Here is a 20595-nt window from a genome sequence, read left to right as displayed (position 1 = left end):
AAGAAAACGCTCCTTGCCATTTCCATTGCAAATGGTCTGATATATTGGGTACATTTAGTCTGAATTTCGGAACTGTTCTAACTTGTAAATCATATGGCAACTGGGATGATGGGTGTTAATCAGTTTTGTGGATTATCTAGTTCTCTATACCTGTGGGGACTGTGGTTTCCTGTACCCACTTAGTAACAAGGCCATCTGGCCCTTCCAGTTCTCTTCCTCCTTGTGAGTAGACATTTCTAGTGAATAAAAATGTGGGAATCCTGAAAGAATAGGGTTACTCTTACTAAGGGGCAATTATAAGTGGATTATGCAGATTTTTTGCTCTTTGCTTCTGTTCTCAGAATATTTCGGTGCTTATATGACAGCAGAAGGCAGCAAAAAAAAAGAGTGGTGACTAAATATTTTTTCTATGCTTAAAAAAACGGTAATAATTACAGTAAAGAATATGGTGGGGGTAGGGAGAGGAATCACACCCATAATTCTACTTTTCCTAACAAAGAATTGTTGCAGTTTTTAAAAAATTTCTTCATATCCTTGGTTGCAAGCAATTCAAACCCACTCAGCTTAAAATTTTTAAAATAATAATGAACAATGAGCTTATTGGGAAGATATAGGGATAGCTCATGAAATCCAAGAGCTGGAAGCAATGTCTCCTGAGGAACTCGCTTTAGGAATGAACCAGAAAACCAAGCAGGCACTTCTCCCCTCTTCTCTCCTCTCCTGCTCCGAGGAAGCTCAGTTCAGTGTCCACTGCTGTCCTCGGTCTGGTGTCAGCCTTTGGGCCCTTCTTTCTTCACAGGTAGCTTTCCTTAATTCATTGGCACGTGGTCCGCTCAGTTGCCCCAAAATGCCACCCTCACTTCCAAAGTTCCCATCTTATCCCAGCTAGGCACCCACTGATTGGGTCTCCCAGATTCTGAGTTCCTAGGAAAGGGAATTTGAGTGCCCACTCCCATCTCTGTCCTGGCCCGTCCTGGGTCATTGTCTTCCAGAGGATAAACATGGCCATGGGGTCCATGCAACCCAAGGCAGGGGTCAGTTCTCAGGAAAAGGGCATGAGCTAGGTTGGTACCCCCAGACATTATGATGCTGAGCAGCACTCCTGGTGCTTGTCTCTTGTGCTTGGATGTTCTCATAATCTTGGAATTACAAAGTGCTTCACTTAACTATTCTAATAATTTTGGGGTGTTCTTTAAAATACTACCTTTGAAACTACAGTGTAAAGTAAATTGTTGGGATTATCTGGAAATTATGATTTTTTTGAGATTATGATTCATTGAATTCTTTGATTCTTAGTATCTCATGGCCAGAAGCTATCTACAGTTAACCACTGAATCAAAGAGTGTTGTCATTGAATTCTTTGATCCCTTTTCCAGATCATTTGTTATTTGCACTTCCTCTTGAGAATCCTAAAAAATACTTCGTAGGTCTGTTTAGTTCATTGGAAAAATATTATTCATTTTCTTATAATATTAAATAGCCAAAGCTCATTTAACTACCTTTATTTTTTCTTGTTTATGTATGTTCAGCCACAAATTCAGGGAAATGTGCCCCTTTTAAAGGAAGCAATTTCAAACTCACTTGCTCCTCACAGCCAAGGCCTCTCCTCACCATATTATAACCCAGCAAATTAGTAACAAGTAAGGTTTTCAGTTACAAAAATAGCCTTGTTTTTAATTAATCACTGAGCAATAGACCTGCAGATGCAGAAGGTTCACCAAACCAGCTTGCAGACCCAGGCGACACCCACCTGAGCATTAAAGAGCAGGGTAGAAGACACTGAGTTCTTATCTTGATAATACTTTTGCAGGAAGGACATTTCAAGACTACTAGATGTACAGATTATGGGGGACAAGCAGGGGAAGACTTGGTATGATGTAAATGTACACAGAATTACTTAAGATGAAATATTAGGCCACCTGAGGTTAACTTCAGAAGAATCTGGTGAGGGCCCGAGTGGAGGCTCATGGAACGGGGCTGGGCCATGAGCTTGTAACCGTTGAAGCTGGACTCTGACTGGACGTGTAGGGGTTCTTCATACTCTTCTTACTTCTACGTGTGTTTGAAATGTCCTGTGATTTTAAAATGCTGAAAAAATACCGGTCTGTATCTTTTGAGTCATTTAAATTTCAAGCCGTAAAGGATTAGTGAGGTGCTGGGAGGAGATTCAGAATATCTCATCTTCAACATTGATCAAAACAAGTTCAAGATTTTAATTTTACATCAGACCCAAAGAGCACTTTTGCTCAACCCTTTGTTTAGAGAAAATCTTGGATTTCTTTACAAATTTTCAAGTAAGGTAGGGGTGGGGGGAGCATTTGTAGGTTGTTTTGTGTGTCTTTATCTTCCAGTTTCTAAACTTCAAAGGACAGATTTAGAATTTAGTTCTCGGTAAATTTGGATGCTTGCCACAAGGTTCTCATGTCTGATGCCATAGTTCTTGCCAAAGCAGTTTCCTTTTACTGCATGCTTGTACAACCAGGAAAATGGGCAAAAACCAACCAACCAAACAAACAAAAAACAGACATCTCCAGATTTTGTCAAGCTTTTGAAAAATATGTACTTCTATTGCAACAGAGTAAAACACAGCAGCACATCTAGGAGGGATGTGCAAGGTCACATTGAAAGGAATGAGGTCCCCATTGACAAATTCCTGGCTCCGGGGTCTGAGCCATGCCATGTAATTGCCTGTACATGCACTTCTGGAGAATTCACCATTTATTTGCTCAATTTACGAGACTGATTAAAATGAATCCGAATAGTTGCAACCATGCTTAGCTCTTTACAATAGAAAGATAAATGCAGATGTGAATTGTCTTTCTGCTTCATTCTCTCATACCAGGAAAATTGTTGCAAGTTAATTCGGGTGCCAAAGAACAACTCTTTTTTGAAGCTCCACGAGGCAAACGGCATATAATAAGACCTTCAGAGGTAACAGTCCTATACAGAGCTTTTTAAAAAGTGTTTTGTGAAGATGCTCTATGTCCATTTTAAATAAAAACCTGTCACTTATTATCCATCGGTAGGGGTTATATTCAGTGTACCTTTAAGCTTGCTTGTGTCTTAAATGTGACTGCTTAATCCAGCTCCCTCCATTCTGAGGACCTATGGATCCCCGGGACTGCTGGTGTAGCATGGCGCATTCCTGCAGTCTGCCTTCTGTTCCATTTTCCTCTGCTGGGAGACACGGACGAAGCTAGCAGCTTGGGTACCAAATAGTCCTTTTCCACTGGACATGCCCTGTCCTTCGTGCATAGCTTTCTGTGAACATAAATGCCCATGCTTTCTCACTCTTCACTATTTATTATAGCATTATCTTCTGCAACAACAGTGGGAGAAATTACCTTTCAAGACAAAAGAACAACCTGACCATCCATTTGTATTAAAATTGTTTCCCCCTCCCTATTTTCCCCATGTCCTTGGCCACTGAGGTCATTTTTTAATTATTGAAATCCAAGCCTATATACAAAATCTGAATTCATGAACTAATGCCTTCCTAAAGGCTCCGCTGCTCTTGTGGGCAGGTGGATCTCTCAGAGTCCATGCGAACACAGATGGCCAAAAGGTAATGGACTGATTGAGCCGTAAGGACCTTGTCTCAGCCCCACAAGATAATCCGATTCATTTATTTGCTGTGTAACCTTTGATGAAAGAAAAGGAAGTCTTGCTTCTATAGAAGGAAAGGGGTCACAGGGTATACAGCTGAGGGACAGGCATCCGCCTCTCTCTGACTTCAGTTTGCTACCCCATCGTTGCAAAGTGGGACAGGGACACTGGGACTTGCGCCCATTCATAATGTGTTCATGGTTTCTAAGGTACTTATGCACTACATAAGAAACAGCAGTTGTCATAGATGATGGTGTTATGTTCATGGAGATTGTTGACTGGTCAATTGCTCTCACTCCCTGATTATCTCTGATCAGTTGCTATTTTAACTTTTTAAAGAAACCTCCATAGCCTTGAGTAAAAGATGTTTTAAATTATGTCACTTGTTCACTAGATACTAGATACTTGGTGAATGTTCTGGCACTTCATAAGCCTATGTTTTTGTCTCCAGAACAGACTAGTGTGATGGTTGTCAGTCTCCTTTTACAGAGAGGGAGAGGAAGGCTCCAGGACAGCAGGAGCCGTGGAGCTGCAGTCCCAGTCTTGAGGGGACCGCGTGTGACTCGGCAGCCTTGACCATGGGGCCTCTTGGATTTCTCCTGTGTATTTTAACATCATTTTACATCACTTCATTTATCTTTTCCCTTCATATTCTGGTGCCCTCAAATAAGTATACTTCAGTAAAATTCAATCTAACCTGGTGGTGGAGAGGGGAATGACTCCAGCTTGGGACCACTGGGCACTTACTATGTATAAGAAATGGATGCACACGAGGCAAGTTCATGTTATGTGGCTCCTTGCAATGCCAGGCTTGGGCTCTTAAGATTTCATTTGTCACTCTACGGTACATAGTTGGTATCCCAGAGGCTGATCCTGGTGCTGCTGTATGGGGAGGCCATGCTGCTGATGTTTCCATGCCTAGCCTCCCCAGTCTTTCCTTCTCAGGGCCCTGGAGAGGCAGCTCAGCATTTCCTTTACCAGTATTGTCAGGCCCTTCAGCTGCATAGGAAGGATTTGGGAAATCCTCTTTACAAAAAAGATTTTTTTTTTTCTTTAAACAGCCATGGTAAAGCTAATGCAATTCTTACTCAGCAAACTGTTAAGTATGACAAATATTTTAAAGATGTCTGTTTAAATCGGTACAGTGCAGCATGGTGCAGTTAAAGCCACACTGAACTAGGAGGCCGGCTCTCTTGAGGTTGCTTCCCCTCTTCCTCCTAAGCCGGCTGTGGTTTACAGTTTATGGGGCTCGCCTCTCTGGGCTTCAGTTCCTTCCCCTGGAAAATCACCATGGTAATGACACAGCTGTGAGGCGAGGTGCTGTGGAAAAGACCCTTTGAGGACCCTTCTTCCATCTGAGTTCCAGGATTTTTAACAAGTTTACCACTTTGTGGTTTTGTGGATTGCAGAGGTCATACTTAATGTTCCATTTTCAATGCAATTTCCAGAGCTTCCAGCAAATGAGATATTTGCTTGGGGACCACAGGCCCAGATCTGGCCAAGGGGGATCTGCTAGGGTGACCACAGGGTGAGCCTAGATAACGAGGTCAAGGAAAGTGCCACAGAGGGCACGCTGGCAGTGGGGATGGATGGGGCGTCTCAGAAATGGAATCTGGAACCTGGAAGGGAGTCAGTGGCCAGAAAGACTGTTTGTAGACCCAGCAGGAATGGTTCCCTTCTCTTCCTGAGAAGGCCACATTAAGCCATCTCAAGTCACCCCTGTCTTTGGTCCTGCCCGAGGCCCCCCAAATCACCGGGGCCAATGCAGCTTTTTGGTTCCAGTTCAGCGTGGGTCCAGAAAGGACAGAATGTGAAATGAGAAATTTCAGTAACTAAAATACGTTTAACACCTCCCCGTGTTGTGACTAAAATCTTAGCTGCGTCTTATCTTGCCGTTCCTCTGTAATACTAGGAGATACTAGCTGATCGGACTCCCCAGGGGAGTCTAACACACAGTGTAGTTACTGTTGTTTATTTTAAAAAGGAAAGCCTAGATTATATCACAATTTGACCTATGTGAATTTTAAGTCTTCTGTCCATGAATTTCAGACAAAACAGTTTTAAAGGATAAAATATATATTTTAGGGCAATGCAATATGAACAGTTTTTCAATTTTTTAAGATCATCTCTCCGTAGCATACAGGATTTAAGCTAGCTGCAGAATCTTATTACTCATTCCTTCTAGAAAGTAGTCCTTTAAAACAAAAATTATGTCTGTGACTTTTAAAAATAGCATGCTAACTGATCAGCCCGAGTCATCAATGAAGCAGAGTGGTTCTCACTTGGGAGCCATCTTGCCCCTCCTCCAGGGCATTTGCCAATGTTTGGGGACCCCTTGGTGGGGAGACTACTGGCAGGTAGAAGAGAGGGATGCCAGTAAAATACTCCCGTGCATGGGACATTTCCCTGACCACAGAGAATCATCTGGCCTAGAGTCTTAGTACCGCTGTCACTGAGAAATGATCCAGTTTATGGCTTCAGTGATGGTACATATGTAGGGAAGAACTAAGAGATTTTCTTACCATCTGGTTTCCACAATTCCAAACTGTTGATTTTATCTGTAGAAAATATATGGCTACCTGGCTGTAATGTTTATTAAGATAATGCAGAGGCCACTCACAAATGCAGCTTGGAACTTTCGCACCTCAGATCACAACACAAATGCCTGATGTTGGCTAGGTCTTCAGTTAGAGCGACTCCGCTTCATATCGTTTCTTTTTAAAAAGAAAAACGGATCATACGGCATAAGGAATGCAGTCAGTGGTATTGTAATAGACTTGGATGGTGACAGATGGGAGCTACACTTGTGCTGAGCAGAGCTTAATGGATGCATAGACTTGGGCAATCACTTTGCTGTACGCCAGGAACTACTGTAACATTGCCCACCAACTGTGCTTCCAGTGAAAAAGATCTCTCAGTTGTGTGAAAATATATTCATTTTCCTTCCTTCTTTTTAAGATTGAGAAGATAGAGTGGGACACGTGGACATGCGTCCTGGGGCCGACCTGCGAGGGCATCTGGCCTGCGCATAGCGACGTGACTGATGTCAATGCGGCCAGTCTTACCAAAGACTGTTCCCTCCTAGCCACCGGAGATGATTTTGGCTTTGTTAAGCTTTTCTCCTATCCCGTCAAGGTAATACTGCATGCTTATTGCATATACTTGCTCAGTCTCATCAATAACCTAAAAGCTATGTATTGTATCTAAGTGGATTTTTAAATATTGAATGCATAAGCAGTCAGCGATGTCATCAGCAGCCCTCTTGCTATGTGTGCTGTCTAAACACCTCCTGACTTGTTTAGTATAGAAGTCGGATCCTCGTGGTATCCAATTCCTCCTTGAAAGGCCTTCAGTGGCCATTAAATCCAACATCTCACCAACTGCAAGGGAGGAATTTCTTTGCAATGTCTTGGACCAGTGCCTTTCTAACCTGTACTAGCATACTTCCAGAGAAGAGGGACTTACTACCTCACAAAGCGGCCCAATTCATTATTAAATAGTTGTGTTTTTTTTTTTAATACCGAGGTTCCCAACTTCTCTGCATCTTTGCCAACACTTAGTTCAATTGTCAAAATGTTCTGCTCTATACAGTGCTAAAGTTTCTTCTCTTTAGCCAAAGTTCTGCCTTCTGAACCATCACCAAGTAACTGCAGTCCTCTCCCTGACCCTTCATGTGGAGGAAGATAGTATTTGACTCCCTGATATCTCATTTTTCTCCTGCCGAAATGTGTCCGGTTCTTCAGGCATTTCCCACAGCACGTTTCCAGCTGCCCCTGTTTCTGATCACACTCCATGTTATCAGTTCCATTCCAGACTATCTCATCTGAAATGGAATTCACCACTTCAGTTGTTGACCAGCTCAGGCTCAGCGGGACTCTTACCTTCTTCTTTTGATTCTGTATTTGGATTAGATCACACTCAAGTGGCACCAGCTCTATGGGCTGCCACACTGTGCAGCTGAATCTTAGATTTCATTCCAGAAAAAATGTTTAGGTTATCCCTTATCTTGTATGTACACAATTGATTTTCTAAAATTTGAGTACAGAGCTTTATATCTGTACTCAATGAGATTTATGTTACTACACCTCATTGTTCTAACCTGTCAACATCTTTTAAGTATCTTTTCAAAATACTTACTTTCCTTTCCAGCATCACATTATCTTCTCATTTCACAAGTGGAAGTTTTAAATCACGGGGAGAAGAAATAAAAAGATTAGAAAAACCCAGTGGCAGCACCAGGACCCCCATTCATTTCAATATTCTATTTATTAGTACACCCATTGGGTTAGAGTTCCTCGGTCAGTAACAAACCTTTACATTTACCTGACTGTGCTATCACCGAGCTCATATTTTTATCTCTAGTCCAAGGACACATCATTAATAACTTGGAAAATATCTTGCTAAAAGACACATGGACTGTGTCTCTGGTATCCTTAATCTCTCCTTCTAATAAACCAATCAGTAAAAGATACGCAGTTCACAGTGAACCCCTGTTTTGCCTAGTGATCATTACTTCCTTTTCCCAGTGCTTATTGACCTTTTGTGTAATAATTCACCTTAGAATTTTCCAGGGATTGCATCAACTCATGAATCAATATTTGCCAGAGTCTACATGTTTTCCCTTTTGAGTACAGGAACATTTTTATGTTTGGTGCCACCTCTCCTGGTTTCTAAACTCCCCCGCTGTTACTGATCTGACTTCTGTGGTCACATTGGATGGACCTAGACTCATGCATACAGCTCTGTTTTGCTCTTTTTGATTTGAAGAGCATTCTCTTTATAGAGGAGATGAGTAGATCTGTTTTCTTTTGCTATTAAATAATCTGATCTAAATAGTGTTCCTAACTTCTGTTTTTTTTCTACCCCTAAATATATCTTTAAATTCCTTTTCAGTGTCTTAAGTTTTGACTTCAGCATTCCTGAAACTGTATTAAAGTTGTCTGGGTGAGACTTTTGTATTCATCCTTGGTTGTCTGCTCCTCCGTCATTTGTACACTTAAGACCCGACCACACCAGTTTCCTTGGCAGCAACTTGGGTTTCTTTAGATGCCTTCCTCTTAGATCTTTCATTTGCTAACATACTGTCAGATTGTTATTTTTGTAGTTTTTTCTAAGACACACTTCTCATGTGTACGTCCAGTCCCAAATTCCAAAGCCAACTAGTAGCCTTCCCTCAATGATTCATGACTTCACTACCACTTACCAGCTCCCCTTCCTGTCTGATCACAGTTCAGTTCTCTGTAGCCCTTGTCCTTCCTACAGCTACATTTTTTGAAATGAGTTTGCCCACAGAACAAGTCATGGGCTGCCTATTGCAGAAGTTTCAAGCTGTGTTCCTCTAACTCTCAGAATTCCAAGGAGGCTCCTCAAGGACAACCCCAAGCAACAGGGTAGGGGCCAAGTGAAGGGGCCCTGGGGCCCCATCCCTGCTTTCATCAGAGTCACTGTGTGTTTTGTATTTTATACATTGAGTTTCTGTGTAAGATTTCTTCCAAAATTTTGTGAAGAAAATGTTCAAGCATAGAGATAAGGCAAAAGAATGATACAGCAAACCCCTGGGACCCCACCACCTAGATTCTATATGTAATTCAAAGTAAGTTGTAGGTATCAGGGTACTTAGCCCTGAGTGTTTCAAATGCCTATCATTACCTATTGTTCAGTATTTGCTTATGGTGTTTTTTAAGTAAAACATTTATATAGTTGAAATACACAAAATTTTTTAAGGTTCCTTTTTTGTTTTGTTTTGTTTCAAAGATTTTATGAATTTGTTTGAGAGAGAGAAAGAGCACAAGTGGGTGGGAGGGAGGGATAGAACAGAGGGAGAGGAAGAAGCAGGCTCCTGCTCAGCCCTGATATGGGGCTCTCCTGGGATCATGACCTGAGCCCAAGGCAGACACTTAACCAACTAAGCCACCCAGGTGCCACTTAAGGTTCCTTTTGGGTGAACACTGACAAATACATACACCTACACGATCCAAACACCTATCAAGATACAGATCACTATCATTACCCCAGGAAATTTCCTCATGCTAACTTCTGAGTCAGTTCCCTCCTCCGACTTCTATTCTCACATGAAGAGACTATTCCATTGTTTTTCACCATAGATAAGTTTTACCTGGCCCAAAACTTCATATAAATGGAATGATCAAGTAGGTGCTGTTTTATGTCTGGCTTCCTTCACTCAGATAATGTTTCTGAGAGTCCTCCTTGGTATTCTGTGTAATAATAGTGTGTTCCTTTTTATAGCTGAGCGGAATTCCATTGTATGGATAGAACAGAGTTTGTTTATCAACATGGCTATCAAGGGGCACATGCTTTTCCAGTGTTTGCTTGTATAAAACTGCAAGCAACATATTTTGGATGAATCTTTGTGGACATGTTTTCTCCCTCTTATGTAAATGGGAGTGAAATTTCTGGGTCATAGGTGGAAGTGCATGTTTAACTTTTTAAGAAACTGCCAGACCTTTTTCAAAGTGGTTGTATCATTTTGCATTCTCACAGAGAAGTTAAGAGATTCCAGTTGCCAACATTCAAAGTTGTCTGACTTGTAAAATTTAGCTGTCCTGGGAGCAGATAATGCGATCTCATTGTGTTTGTAACTTATGTTTTCCTGATGACTAAGGATGCTAAGCACTTATTTATTTCCTTATTGACCATTTGTGAAGTGTTTGTACAAATCTTTTATCCACTATTTTAAGCTGGATTGATTATCTTTTTATTCCTGAGTTCTACTGTGTAAGATCTGATTAAAGAAATGGTTTCATAATTTAAAAGCATTTGAAAACCCCTGGTCAATGTAAACTACTTTGATAGTGTCACTTCTCTTCCTCTTCTTTTTCTTAATCTGATTTTTCTGGTACACTTTCACCCCTAAATATGGGGACCCACGTTGGTGAATTTTTCTAGCTCCATAGTCATACTCCTCCAGTGCTCTGAGCCTGTTGGACAAAGTTCTCCAAGCTGAATGTTTGCTTCCCCACCAAAATTCATATGTTGAAGCCCTACCATACAGTGTGACTGTATATAGAGAGGGCATTTGCAGAAATAAGGTTAGATGTGGGCATAAGGCTGGGGTTCTGATCCGATAGGATTAATGTTCTTGTAAGAAGAGACACCACAGAGATCACTCTCTCTCTCTCTCCATGCACACACACGCTGAGGAAAAGCCATAAACACACTTTCCGTGTGCTCATAGATGGTGTGTCTAAACCAGGAAGGGAGCTCTCACCAGGAACCAGATTGGCTGACACCTTCATCTTAAACTTTCCAGCCTTTTCCCAGAACTGTGAGAAATGAATTTCCGTTGTTTAAGCCCCCTCCCCACATGTGGTGTCTTGGTAGGACAGTCCTACCCCATTAGCCACCTCCCACTGCAGTAGTCTAGCAGGGAGTCCCATGTCATTGGGCCTTCATAATACCTACAGGTGCTCATCACCACAGAGCAGTCTCTTTGCCCAAAATCCAAGTTCCATTTGTTACACTCTAATGTCATGTCTTCTTCTTGACCCCTTGTCTTGTTCTTCTTTTCTAGGAGTTACTTGGCCTCTCTTCCAGGCAGTTTTCTTGCAATGACTAACACGTGCTCTTATATATTCAGTTTTACAGTTTAAAATCTTCTTGATGAGGTATTAGTCCCCTGATTATCACATTATTTCCTGCCTCCATGGAACAGACTGTCCTTTTCCAGAGTCCACCCAGTTTTCTAATACCTTGTATCATGTCACAGAAAACCCAGTTCTTTCCTTAGACACCATCTATATAGCTGGCCAGTTGTTCCCATAGCCTCCATTCCCTTGCAAGTTGCGACCTTCGACTATACCAGCGAGGTTAAAATACACCACGTCATTGACATTTCTAAAACCCACCCTCATGTTCCCAAGTCTTCTTCCCAGAAAGTCAAAGCTTCTAGAGAATGGTTCTTCTGAAAGGAACCTTGTCTGTTAAGTGTGACACGCAGAGAAGCCCTATGTAAAATGTGAATCTGGGAAGAGGGTACATCGCTATCGTCAAACTCTTAGGTAAGCCTCACCAAACAGCGGTCAACACCCAGTCCTGTGGAGACATATTCCAGATTCTCTGTTTTCTCGTGACTCAGTGGAAGAGGAAAGTTGTGGTAGAGAGTCCCAACGAGGGATACACAAATGCGTGGTTTGACTTGATGACCCGGAAGGACAGCTCATTGGACGGGCTCTGCTAGGTCGGCAGGAGGCTCCTTCCATAGGCCCTAAGGGAACCACCCAACATCCCAGCTGGCCTCTTCCTTCTGGGGGAGAAGCTAATTTCCTGAAAGTGTCTAGTAACTATGAATTCCCTTTATTGTTCCATGGAGCAGTGATCTTGTTTCATATTCTGAGAATCTTGAATCCCTCTTTGCTGCAAGAATCTCAGCTTTGTGAAATCCCTTCAGTGGCTCAGAACTTTTTCCTCTTTCTCCTGTGTCACTTTTTTCCCTCTGCAATCTGATTATGATCACCTTAGAATGTTTTTTTCTCCCGAACCTTTCTTTTTGGATTTCGTCTCTCATCCTGTCTAGAAACCTTATATCCCATTATGTAAGTAGGAGTATGGAGCGACATTCCTCAGGCTCTTTTCTTTGTCCACCTCAAGAAATAAGCTTGTGTTTGTAGTAGATACAGTGGGTAGGTTCCTGCTTCCAACTGGAAGACCAGCAGGACACATGGCTGCCGCCACTATGCCTGTTTTCTTTGCTCCCATTATCTCTGCCTATTTTGTAGCAAACCAGTGGCTCTGGAAGGCTTCCTGGAAATATGGCCTGCCTCTATGCTTCCCTGCTCTTTCTACACTCAGTACTCTGTTGAGGAGTGGGCATTGCCACTCCTCTCTCAGGTAGGGGGCCGCCCAATACAGAGAGATCTTGACTAAGAGTATTTCAGAGTCACGCACTCTGCTGCACCTGTCTCCTGCCATGTGTCTGTGCTGGTTTCAGGTTCCCTAGCATGCCAGTCCAAAACCCTCTGGAAGCCTCTTCCGTTATTGAGTCCAGTTTCCATTGGGGATACCGATGGCCCTCTTACAACCTCAGAAAGAGTGTGCAGCTTCCCACATCGGTCAAGGTATTCTCTGGTTGTTGCTGAGAGGATGGAAAAACTCTCCCTCTTTAAATGGCTCTCGCCGGAGCTGTTTTTGCCAGGCCATGGCTCATGAGCCAAAAATGGAAGCTGCTTTTTGGTGGCAGCTTGGGCTTCCGCCGCATGTCAGGACTGCCCCGTGTGAGCCGCCGCCTTGTATTTCACCCTCTTCCTTCCCCGCCCGGGGTGAATGTTGTGCGGCCCGGGTATGCAACGCTGAAGAGCTTTCCGTATTCACTCATAAATTGGGCTCTTTTATTTGGTTATGCTTGTTGAGAAGGAACTAACTTTGTTTTAAAATGAATTATTTGGGTGTTTCCAGTGAAAATTGTTTCCAGTATCTGTGGCAGAAACTGCTGTGTTGTTTTAAATCTTATTTTAGGCCCCAGGATTATAAGCAGTTCCTCGGTCTTCTGTCCTAGCCTGGGCTGTGGTACAGAAGCCACTATGGGGGTTGACTGGGAAGCTCATCTCAAATGTCAGCCAGACTCACCATCAGGAGTTTCCACTAGAGACCTGTGGAGAATGTACATCTGATATTTGAGAGAAACAAATAAGCTTCGTACACTTCATTAGGCTCCCAGAAGTAGGTTCTGTAGTCTAATGTTTCTTTCTTCCCTCACAAACTCCATACTGAGGACCTGTAACAAGCTATGTGATGTTTTAGGAAAAAAAGAGGCCGAGTTCCTGCCCTCATGGAGCTTCCACTCTAAAGAAACAGAGGGAAACTGCTGCTTAGATCGACTGCTTACTTTGTATCCATAGAAACCACTCTGAAAAACAACACGGGTGAAAGGGTGCCTTGGTGGCTCAATGGGTTAAAGCCTCTGCCTTCGGCTCAGGTCATGGTCCCAGGGTCCTGGGATCGAGCCCTGCATTGGGCTCTCTGCTCGGCAGGGAGCCTGCTTTCCCCTTCTCTCTGTCTGTCTCTCTGCTTACTTGTGATCTCTGTCTGTCAAAAAAAAAAAAAAAAAAAAAAAAAAAAAAAGAACACGGATGAAATAGTCTGGAGGCAGGAGTAATGAGACTCTGGATAGAGTACTCATGGGTTTCTGGCTCTACAGGGCCAGCATGCAAGATTCAAGAAGTATGTGGGGCACAGCGCGCACGTCACCAACGTGAGGTGGCTGCACAATGACTCTGTGTTGCTCACGGTGGGCGGCGCGGACACCGCCTTGATGATCTGGACGAGGGAGTTCGTGGGGACCCAAGAGAGCAAACTAGTGGACAGTGAGGAGTCGGACACAGATGCGGAAGAGGACGGAGGTGAGCACGCCCCACCGGCCATGAGCTGCTGCCCCTTCCTGCACAACGCCCCCCCATCCTGCCTTCCCACTGCCAACCAACGCCACGCTCCTGTTTCTTTCCATTGTTTGAGGCTATGACAGCGACGTTGCTAGAGAGAAGGCCATTGACTACACCACCAAGATCTATGCGGTGAGCATCAGGGAGATGGAAGGCACCAAACCACACCAGCAGCTGAAAGAAGTTTCGGTGGAAGAAAGGTATGGTGTCGCCAGGTTTGTCCACATTTATTATATCTGATGACAAGAAACTGATATCAGCAAGAGTTCATTTTCTTTGGCCTCAGAATTGCTACCTTGACTAGGCTTTTGTGTATATGCACAGAGTCTTAACCTGCATACAGACTTAACCTGGGGAAAATTGCCCATGGCCCTTGATACATGGCAAAGCATGGGTCACACTTTGCAGAAGTGGGTTGTGGAATATGACTTGAATGAACATGAGATCTGGTTGAATCAGGCTTCCTCTTGTCCGGAAAGGATGTCAGGATAGCCACCCGCTGGCTGGAATGTGATGGCTAACAGGAGAAATCCCGATTAGAGGGGTAGGAGGGTGGGAGGGTGTCTAAGGTCCTGAAGAAATATTTGTGGGTCACAAAAAATAATCCTCTGTTCTGACCAGAGTCTGTGTATCACACTGTATCACTTGGCGTACCTTCTGTCATTGTCTCTTCACCTGCCCAAGATTGTTCAGGTGGGTTTGGTGAGTCCAGACCTAACCAATTTGTTTTTGCCACCTTGGCATCCTTATATAGTTTCAGATGTTATTTTAGGTCTTTCTGATTTGCTATTGTGAACATCGGTAAGGAAAATAGCCAAATACTTAGGCAATTTTCTTAGGAAAAAAGCTCATAGTTACTAGTTTCTCAACGTAACCATATTCATACTAGGAAGGATAAATACTCACTAAAAACTCTAACATCTGAAGAGATGGATGTTAGATGGATCACATTTGACATGGATGGATCACATCCATCCATCTGACATGGATCACAAAGATGTTTTAAGAATTCTCTCTGGGTACTTCCTATAGACATGGGTTGGGTGATCCCAAGTACCCTAGTCCCACATAATTAATGAGATTCAGGGTTTTCTTTTGGTTTTTTTAGTTCAGTGTGGCTTTCTACCTAATAATGACTGCTTCAAAAATTTTATCTATCACTTCTTAAAATTAGGTGGGAATGTAAATATAAAGAAATATTTCCCCCTTCTTCTTCAGTTCATTGCTAGATGTTAAAATAAGCTTGATAGGGGTGCCTGGGTGAGTCAGTGGTTTAAGCCTTTGCCTTCGGCTCAGGTCATGATCTCAGGGTCCTATGATTGAGCCCCGCACTGGGGCTCTCTGCTCAGCAGGGAGCCTGCTTCCCCGCCCTCTCTCTGCCTGACTCTCTGCCTACTTGTGAGCTCTCTCTGTCAAATAAATAAAGAAAATCTTATTTTAAAAATAAGCTTGTTGGGGTGCCTGGGTGGCTCAGTGGGTTAAGCCGCTACCTTCAGCTCAGATCATGATCCCAGCATCCTGGGATCGAGCCCCGCATCGGGCTCTCTGCTCAGCAGGGAGCCTGCTTCCCTCTCTCTCACTCTCTGCCTGCCTCTCTGCCTACTTGTGATCTCTCTCTGTCAAATAAATTAAAAAAAAAAAATCTTAAAAATAATCTTGTTAAACAGGGGATGCTGTACACAAATTTGGAATCTTAACACATTGTTAAATGTCACTGGGAAGATTCAGAGTTCTCTTTTGATTAAAAAAATTATAGGGATTTTTCTGCAGTGGTCTATAAATTATAGTTTATCTGGCCTGCAACATTGTTCTTCTAAGGCCACAAAGAGAAAATAATTTAAAGGGCCTACTACTGAGAATAAAGGACCATATGCACCTAAGTGCCTTAGTAAGCCTCACCCTTAAATAATCCACCCTTAGAAACATTTGGTCTAAATTAAACATTCTTTTGGGAGAAAAATTACCCAAACTTTCCAATGTCATGTACTTTACGAAACAACTTGACTTGGCTATTATTCCAAGGTTGTTTCTGGCTGATGTCTACAACCCAGTGCTTTGTCATGCTGAGACTTAGGCCGGCCACTAAGATTTAGAAATCTAAGCAAATTCCCAACTCCAAACACTGCAGCTGGTTTCTCACCTAAGCGGAGGCTCATCTAAACTTCCACTTGTCACAAGGTGTCTTTGAGCAGTCCTGTAAAAATACTCATTCCTGTCCAATTTAGGAAAAGGTGTGAGAGGGAGGTACAAAGGACCTTTAAGAATTTTCAGTCTTAAAAACTCCAGAATTTGGAAGCTACCTCACCACATCAGTTTGGGCACTTGTCATAAGTATATTAGCAGCCACGGGATTGACTTTTTGATATATACAAAAGGAAAAAAAAATGCTGCATAGTATTGAGAGATATAGGGGTTGGCATTTCAGGACTCTGTTGGCATTTTAAAGTAATTCACACCAGGGTGTAGTTTAAAACAAAAGTGCAGTGAACAAACATTTTTGAGATAAATATAGGGTCCAGAGGAATAATCAAGGCTTTTTTATACAGAGCAACATCCTTGGTAACTTAAAAGCCTTGACAGCTTCAGTTCCCAGAGTGGGCTGTAACCAGAAAGCAGGATGACAGCTGCAAGGCATGCTGGGAGCAAAGCTGGACCACGTTAGGAAGGAATGAACGAGGAAGGAGCAGTAAATGGTGTCTGAATCAACAGCATCCATGGGAGCAAATCCTAATCAGAACCAAAAACAAGCTGTCTCCACCAGTTGTCATCAGTAATGTTAAGGGAACTTGAACCTCAGAGATAGGATGCTAGACAGCATCTGGACTACAGAAGAGAGAAGGGCATGACAGTCAAGGTGGGATGTTCAGAGACTGTGTGAGAAAGGAGGATGAGAGAAGGAAAGTGGGGTGGGGAGGACTCTTGACAATAAGCTTGGCAAATACCTCCTCTGAGTCCTCACCCGGGATAAGAACCAGGCTCTGTGAACTCCAGCATCACAAGCAGAAGAGAGAGAGGCAGAAATAGAAAAGCTGGGGACCTCAGACAAAGAGTCTGACATCAGGCAGCACGTGGCTTCTCCCTGCCAAAATTTCAGGACTGTCTGTCCTGACATTCTTCCCTTTGACCCTGATTAGAGACACAGAGGCTCTTCTTGGCCCGCCCTTCATTGTTCCCTCCCACACAGACCTGCAGATACCTGGGTGCTTTTTCTAAACACCCAGGACAAGACACCCCAGTGAGACTAACCGGAGACAAGTACTGGAGAATTGCAAGAGGCGTGAGCGCGGAACAACCTCTTGCTGCAGGGACTCGTTTTGCCATTTACCAGTGTTTCAGAAAATTCTACTTCCAATTTAAATCCTTTTCCACTTTAGAAACATGAGATGAGCACAGGATCCATCATAGTGAAAGCAGTGCCTTGTAGACAGCAGCAAGTTATGCACCAGTTAGTTTTTAAGCAACTGTGTCTCTTAATTCCTCGCTTTACAGGTAATCCTAGATGGTTTCTGATTAGACCCCATTATCTGATTTTAAAAGAGCTGCAAGGCTTTGGATTGTGCTTCTTTGTACATTTCCTAACATACCGGGAGTTCGGATTCTTCAGCAGTCACATGATCTCTAGTTCCAGTATTTTGAGAAGTGGGGAAATGGAGTGAAATTTGTAATTGCTCTCGAAAAAATACTGAATTATACCTACCAAAGATGAAATCCCTTCCAGGTATTTATCAAGTATCCGGGTCCCCCACTCCAACTTTGCCCTAGCACACTGGGCGCTTGTCCCTTTCACCTAACCAAACTGGTCTAGCCAGAACCCAGCCTCAGGTAGTCTTGAGTAATCCTGCTGCTCACCTGCCGTGTGTGGCATGGGGCTGAGGAAAGTCAGGAAGACTGTTAAGCCTTTTCCAGTTGGGGGAACCTATGCTTTTAGAGCTCACCCGCACACTCAGGGCTGTCCCATAGTGCTCTCCTTCAACCTCTGCTGACTCCAGCTCTGGTCTATAGCAACCTTTCTAAACCTCTCCTGCTTCTCAAGTTCCCACCTTCACCCTGACACACCCCCTCGCTTTCAACTTTTGGCCTCGTTTCTACTTTGCCCTGTTTTCTCAATATTATGGCTGCTTCATCTGCCTGCAAACTTAAAATTATTCCTTAATAAATACGCTTAATGTCAGCTCTGTTTTGGAAAGAAAAAACAGGAGGGGAAGGCTGGTTTTTCAGAGCAATTTAAGATACAAAACACTTACCATCATAACAGCACAAGGGATAGTACCAACATACTATGTTCTTAGTTCTCCTGAACTCATCAGGTGACAAAATCCCTGAAATTTGCTCAGCACCAGATTACTAGAGTTGCCTGTAAGATGTTAGGTCCACAATCAAAGGAGCGAGACTGATACAGAGTGAAGGTCAAGCAAAGCTTTATTTCGTGCCAAGCATAGGGAATCAAACCATCTCTTACAAAGAGGCTACCCCTCCCAGCCTCACAGACTAACTTTTATAGAGCAAAGGCCATGTGGTTGAGCCTGGCTACACAGAGGTGGCCAATGAGATTGCAACACACAGAGAAAACTGCACAGTCATGCTAGGTCACACACAGGTGGCCAATTGAATTTCAATTTACCCTAGTAGATATTTGAACTAGAAGTTTCTTGCACCACTTTACCAAGGTCACACCAAGTTGATATGTTGTTTTCTAATTTATGAGGGATGACTTTCAGTTTCAGGGAGGTCACCCAGCCCACACTGGCCTAAGCAAAAGGAACCTATTGGCTGACACATCCGAAAATCCAGGGGTAGGGTGACTTTAGGTGTCATATGATAGGGAAACTCAGATCTTGCTGTTCTCTCCCCATAGCTCAGTTCTGCTTTCTCTGGTTATTGCAATTCAAGTAGCAAAATGACTGCAGTGCCTGAAGCTTAGAGTCAAGCAGGAAAGAACTGCCTCTGATTGACAAGTCCTTATAAATGTTTGATGATGTACTATTGGCTCTGGTGGGTCACATGACCACCCTTGAACCAATCACTGGTGATCTGTAAAATATGAGCCTTTTATTGGCTGTTTACGTAAGTAGTCACATCCTACCCATAAATGAGCAGTGTGATCACCCCTACCAGAAGTAAACGTCCAAGGTGGTTAACAGAATTGGATTTCTGTATGAGCCCACAACAGGAGGTGTCTACTGCCCACCACCTTTTTCTTGTCATATACACACTCTTAAAATACTGCAATTTAAACTATCCCACAGAAATGATTGAAAATACAGTTAGCCCCTCCCAAAGAGTTTCAATCAGTTACTGTGTCCAGCCCCACATCCAGGATCTCGGGGAGCTATGAAGTCTTCTTCAGGTTCAGACGAAGCTCTTCATAGTCCTGTGACTTACAGTAATGTTGACCACCCTAACATGCCAAAGAGACAGTGGTGAGGAGAGGACAGAACGAGGATAGTTTTTTAAACCGCCACTTAGAAGGAGAGAGAGACACACACAAAATGCAGGGGTCTCTGCGTTTTGTCTCTGGTCCATATCTGTATAATCCTCAGCCGGCTGGAACAGTCACAGACTCCTGCCTTTGCCATGTGCATGTTTTGTACAACTCTACAATAATAGAATGTTAGAAGAAGTCAACAGTCAGAGGATGTAAAGCTTGTGTTTGTTATGACAAAAGTTACTCTGTATATAAAAGACAAAAGTTACTCTGTATATAAAAGTTACTCTATATATACTCTGTATATATCTTTAGATATATACAGAGTAGGAGGTAGCACTCTATCTTCTAAAAGAACCAACTTCCCCTAGACTTTCAAATTCCTCCTGGAACATAAGCAATGCTCCTGTGGGGTAAAGATTCTGCCAGGCACCAGAAACTCTTGTGTCACTCCTGCAGAAGAATTGAATCCTTACCCCTCCTCCACCCCTGCCATTCTGCCCCAGACTCCGCCCAGTCTCTTCCAGAAACTCTGGCTCTGTGCTTGGTCACTCAATGACCAGTACACGCTGTGAGACAGGGAGGAAAGGTCAACTTTAAGAGACATCACTGAGAAGGCCCAAGCTTTTAGGTTCGTCTAATTCCATTTTTGTCCTTTACCCTCTGGCCTAAGAGTTGGCATTTCATAGCATCAACTTAGCAGGGAAAGGACTTTGACATTTCAGACTGCTAACTATTTGGATACTCTAAGTCATATCAGTGAAACAAATCACTTTTTTCTTTTGAAAAATCATTTTTCATTCTTTCTGTCCTTGTTTTTTTGATGATCAACTGAGCACTGGTTAATTGGTTGCTGTTGGTATATATTCCTTTTTAAAGGCATAGGTTTTATTTGTCTCTTGAGGCAGAAGTATAACCATTTTATGTGCAGCCAATCCTGGTGGTGTTATTGTTGTCATTGTTTAATGTTTAAATTGTCACTGTGTGGCCTTTAGCAGACCTTTCTTTGGGTTGTTATATGTGACTTTTTCACAATACCATTGTGTACTTCCAAAATTGTCCTTGTTTTTGAGAAGAGGTCGGTCCCATACTCATCACTGGTTTTGCTGTCCCAGCATGGAATCTGGTTTCTATAAGTGCACATTAGTTCCCCGTAACTACTGGAGGTAA

General features: G+C 43.0%; 1 protein-coding gene across 1 annotated transcript in view; it reads left to right on the top strand.

The window, feature by feature from the left end:
- EML6 (EMAP like 6) overlaps window positions 1-20595 on the top strand; it is a 274904-nt gene that overhangs the window by 216203 nt on the left and 38106 nt on the right. The window contains exons 25-28 of the mRNA XM_059406072.1: window positions 2843-2931; window positions 6565-6741; window positions 13760-13961; window positions 14074-14200. Coding sequence (XP_059262055.1) covers window positions 2843-2931; window positions 6565-6741; window positions 13760-13961; window positions 14074-14200 — 595 coding nt within the window. The remainder of the gene's footprint in view (window positions 1-2842; window positions 2932-6564; window positions 6742-13759; window positions 13962-14073; window positions 14201-20595) is intronic.

The sequence above is a fragment of the Mustela nigripes genome, chromosome 7 (assembly GCF_022355385.1).
Source record: "Mustela nigripes isolate SB6536 chromosome 7, MUSNIG.SB6536, whole genome shotgun sequence".
NCBI lineage: Eukaryota > Metazoa > Chordata > Mammalia > Carnivora > Mustelidae > Mustela > Mustela nigripes.
Note: the sequence above shows the minus strand (reverse complement) of the source record. Positions and strands in the feature narration are given on the sequence as shown.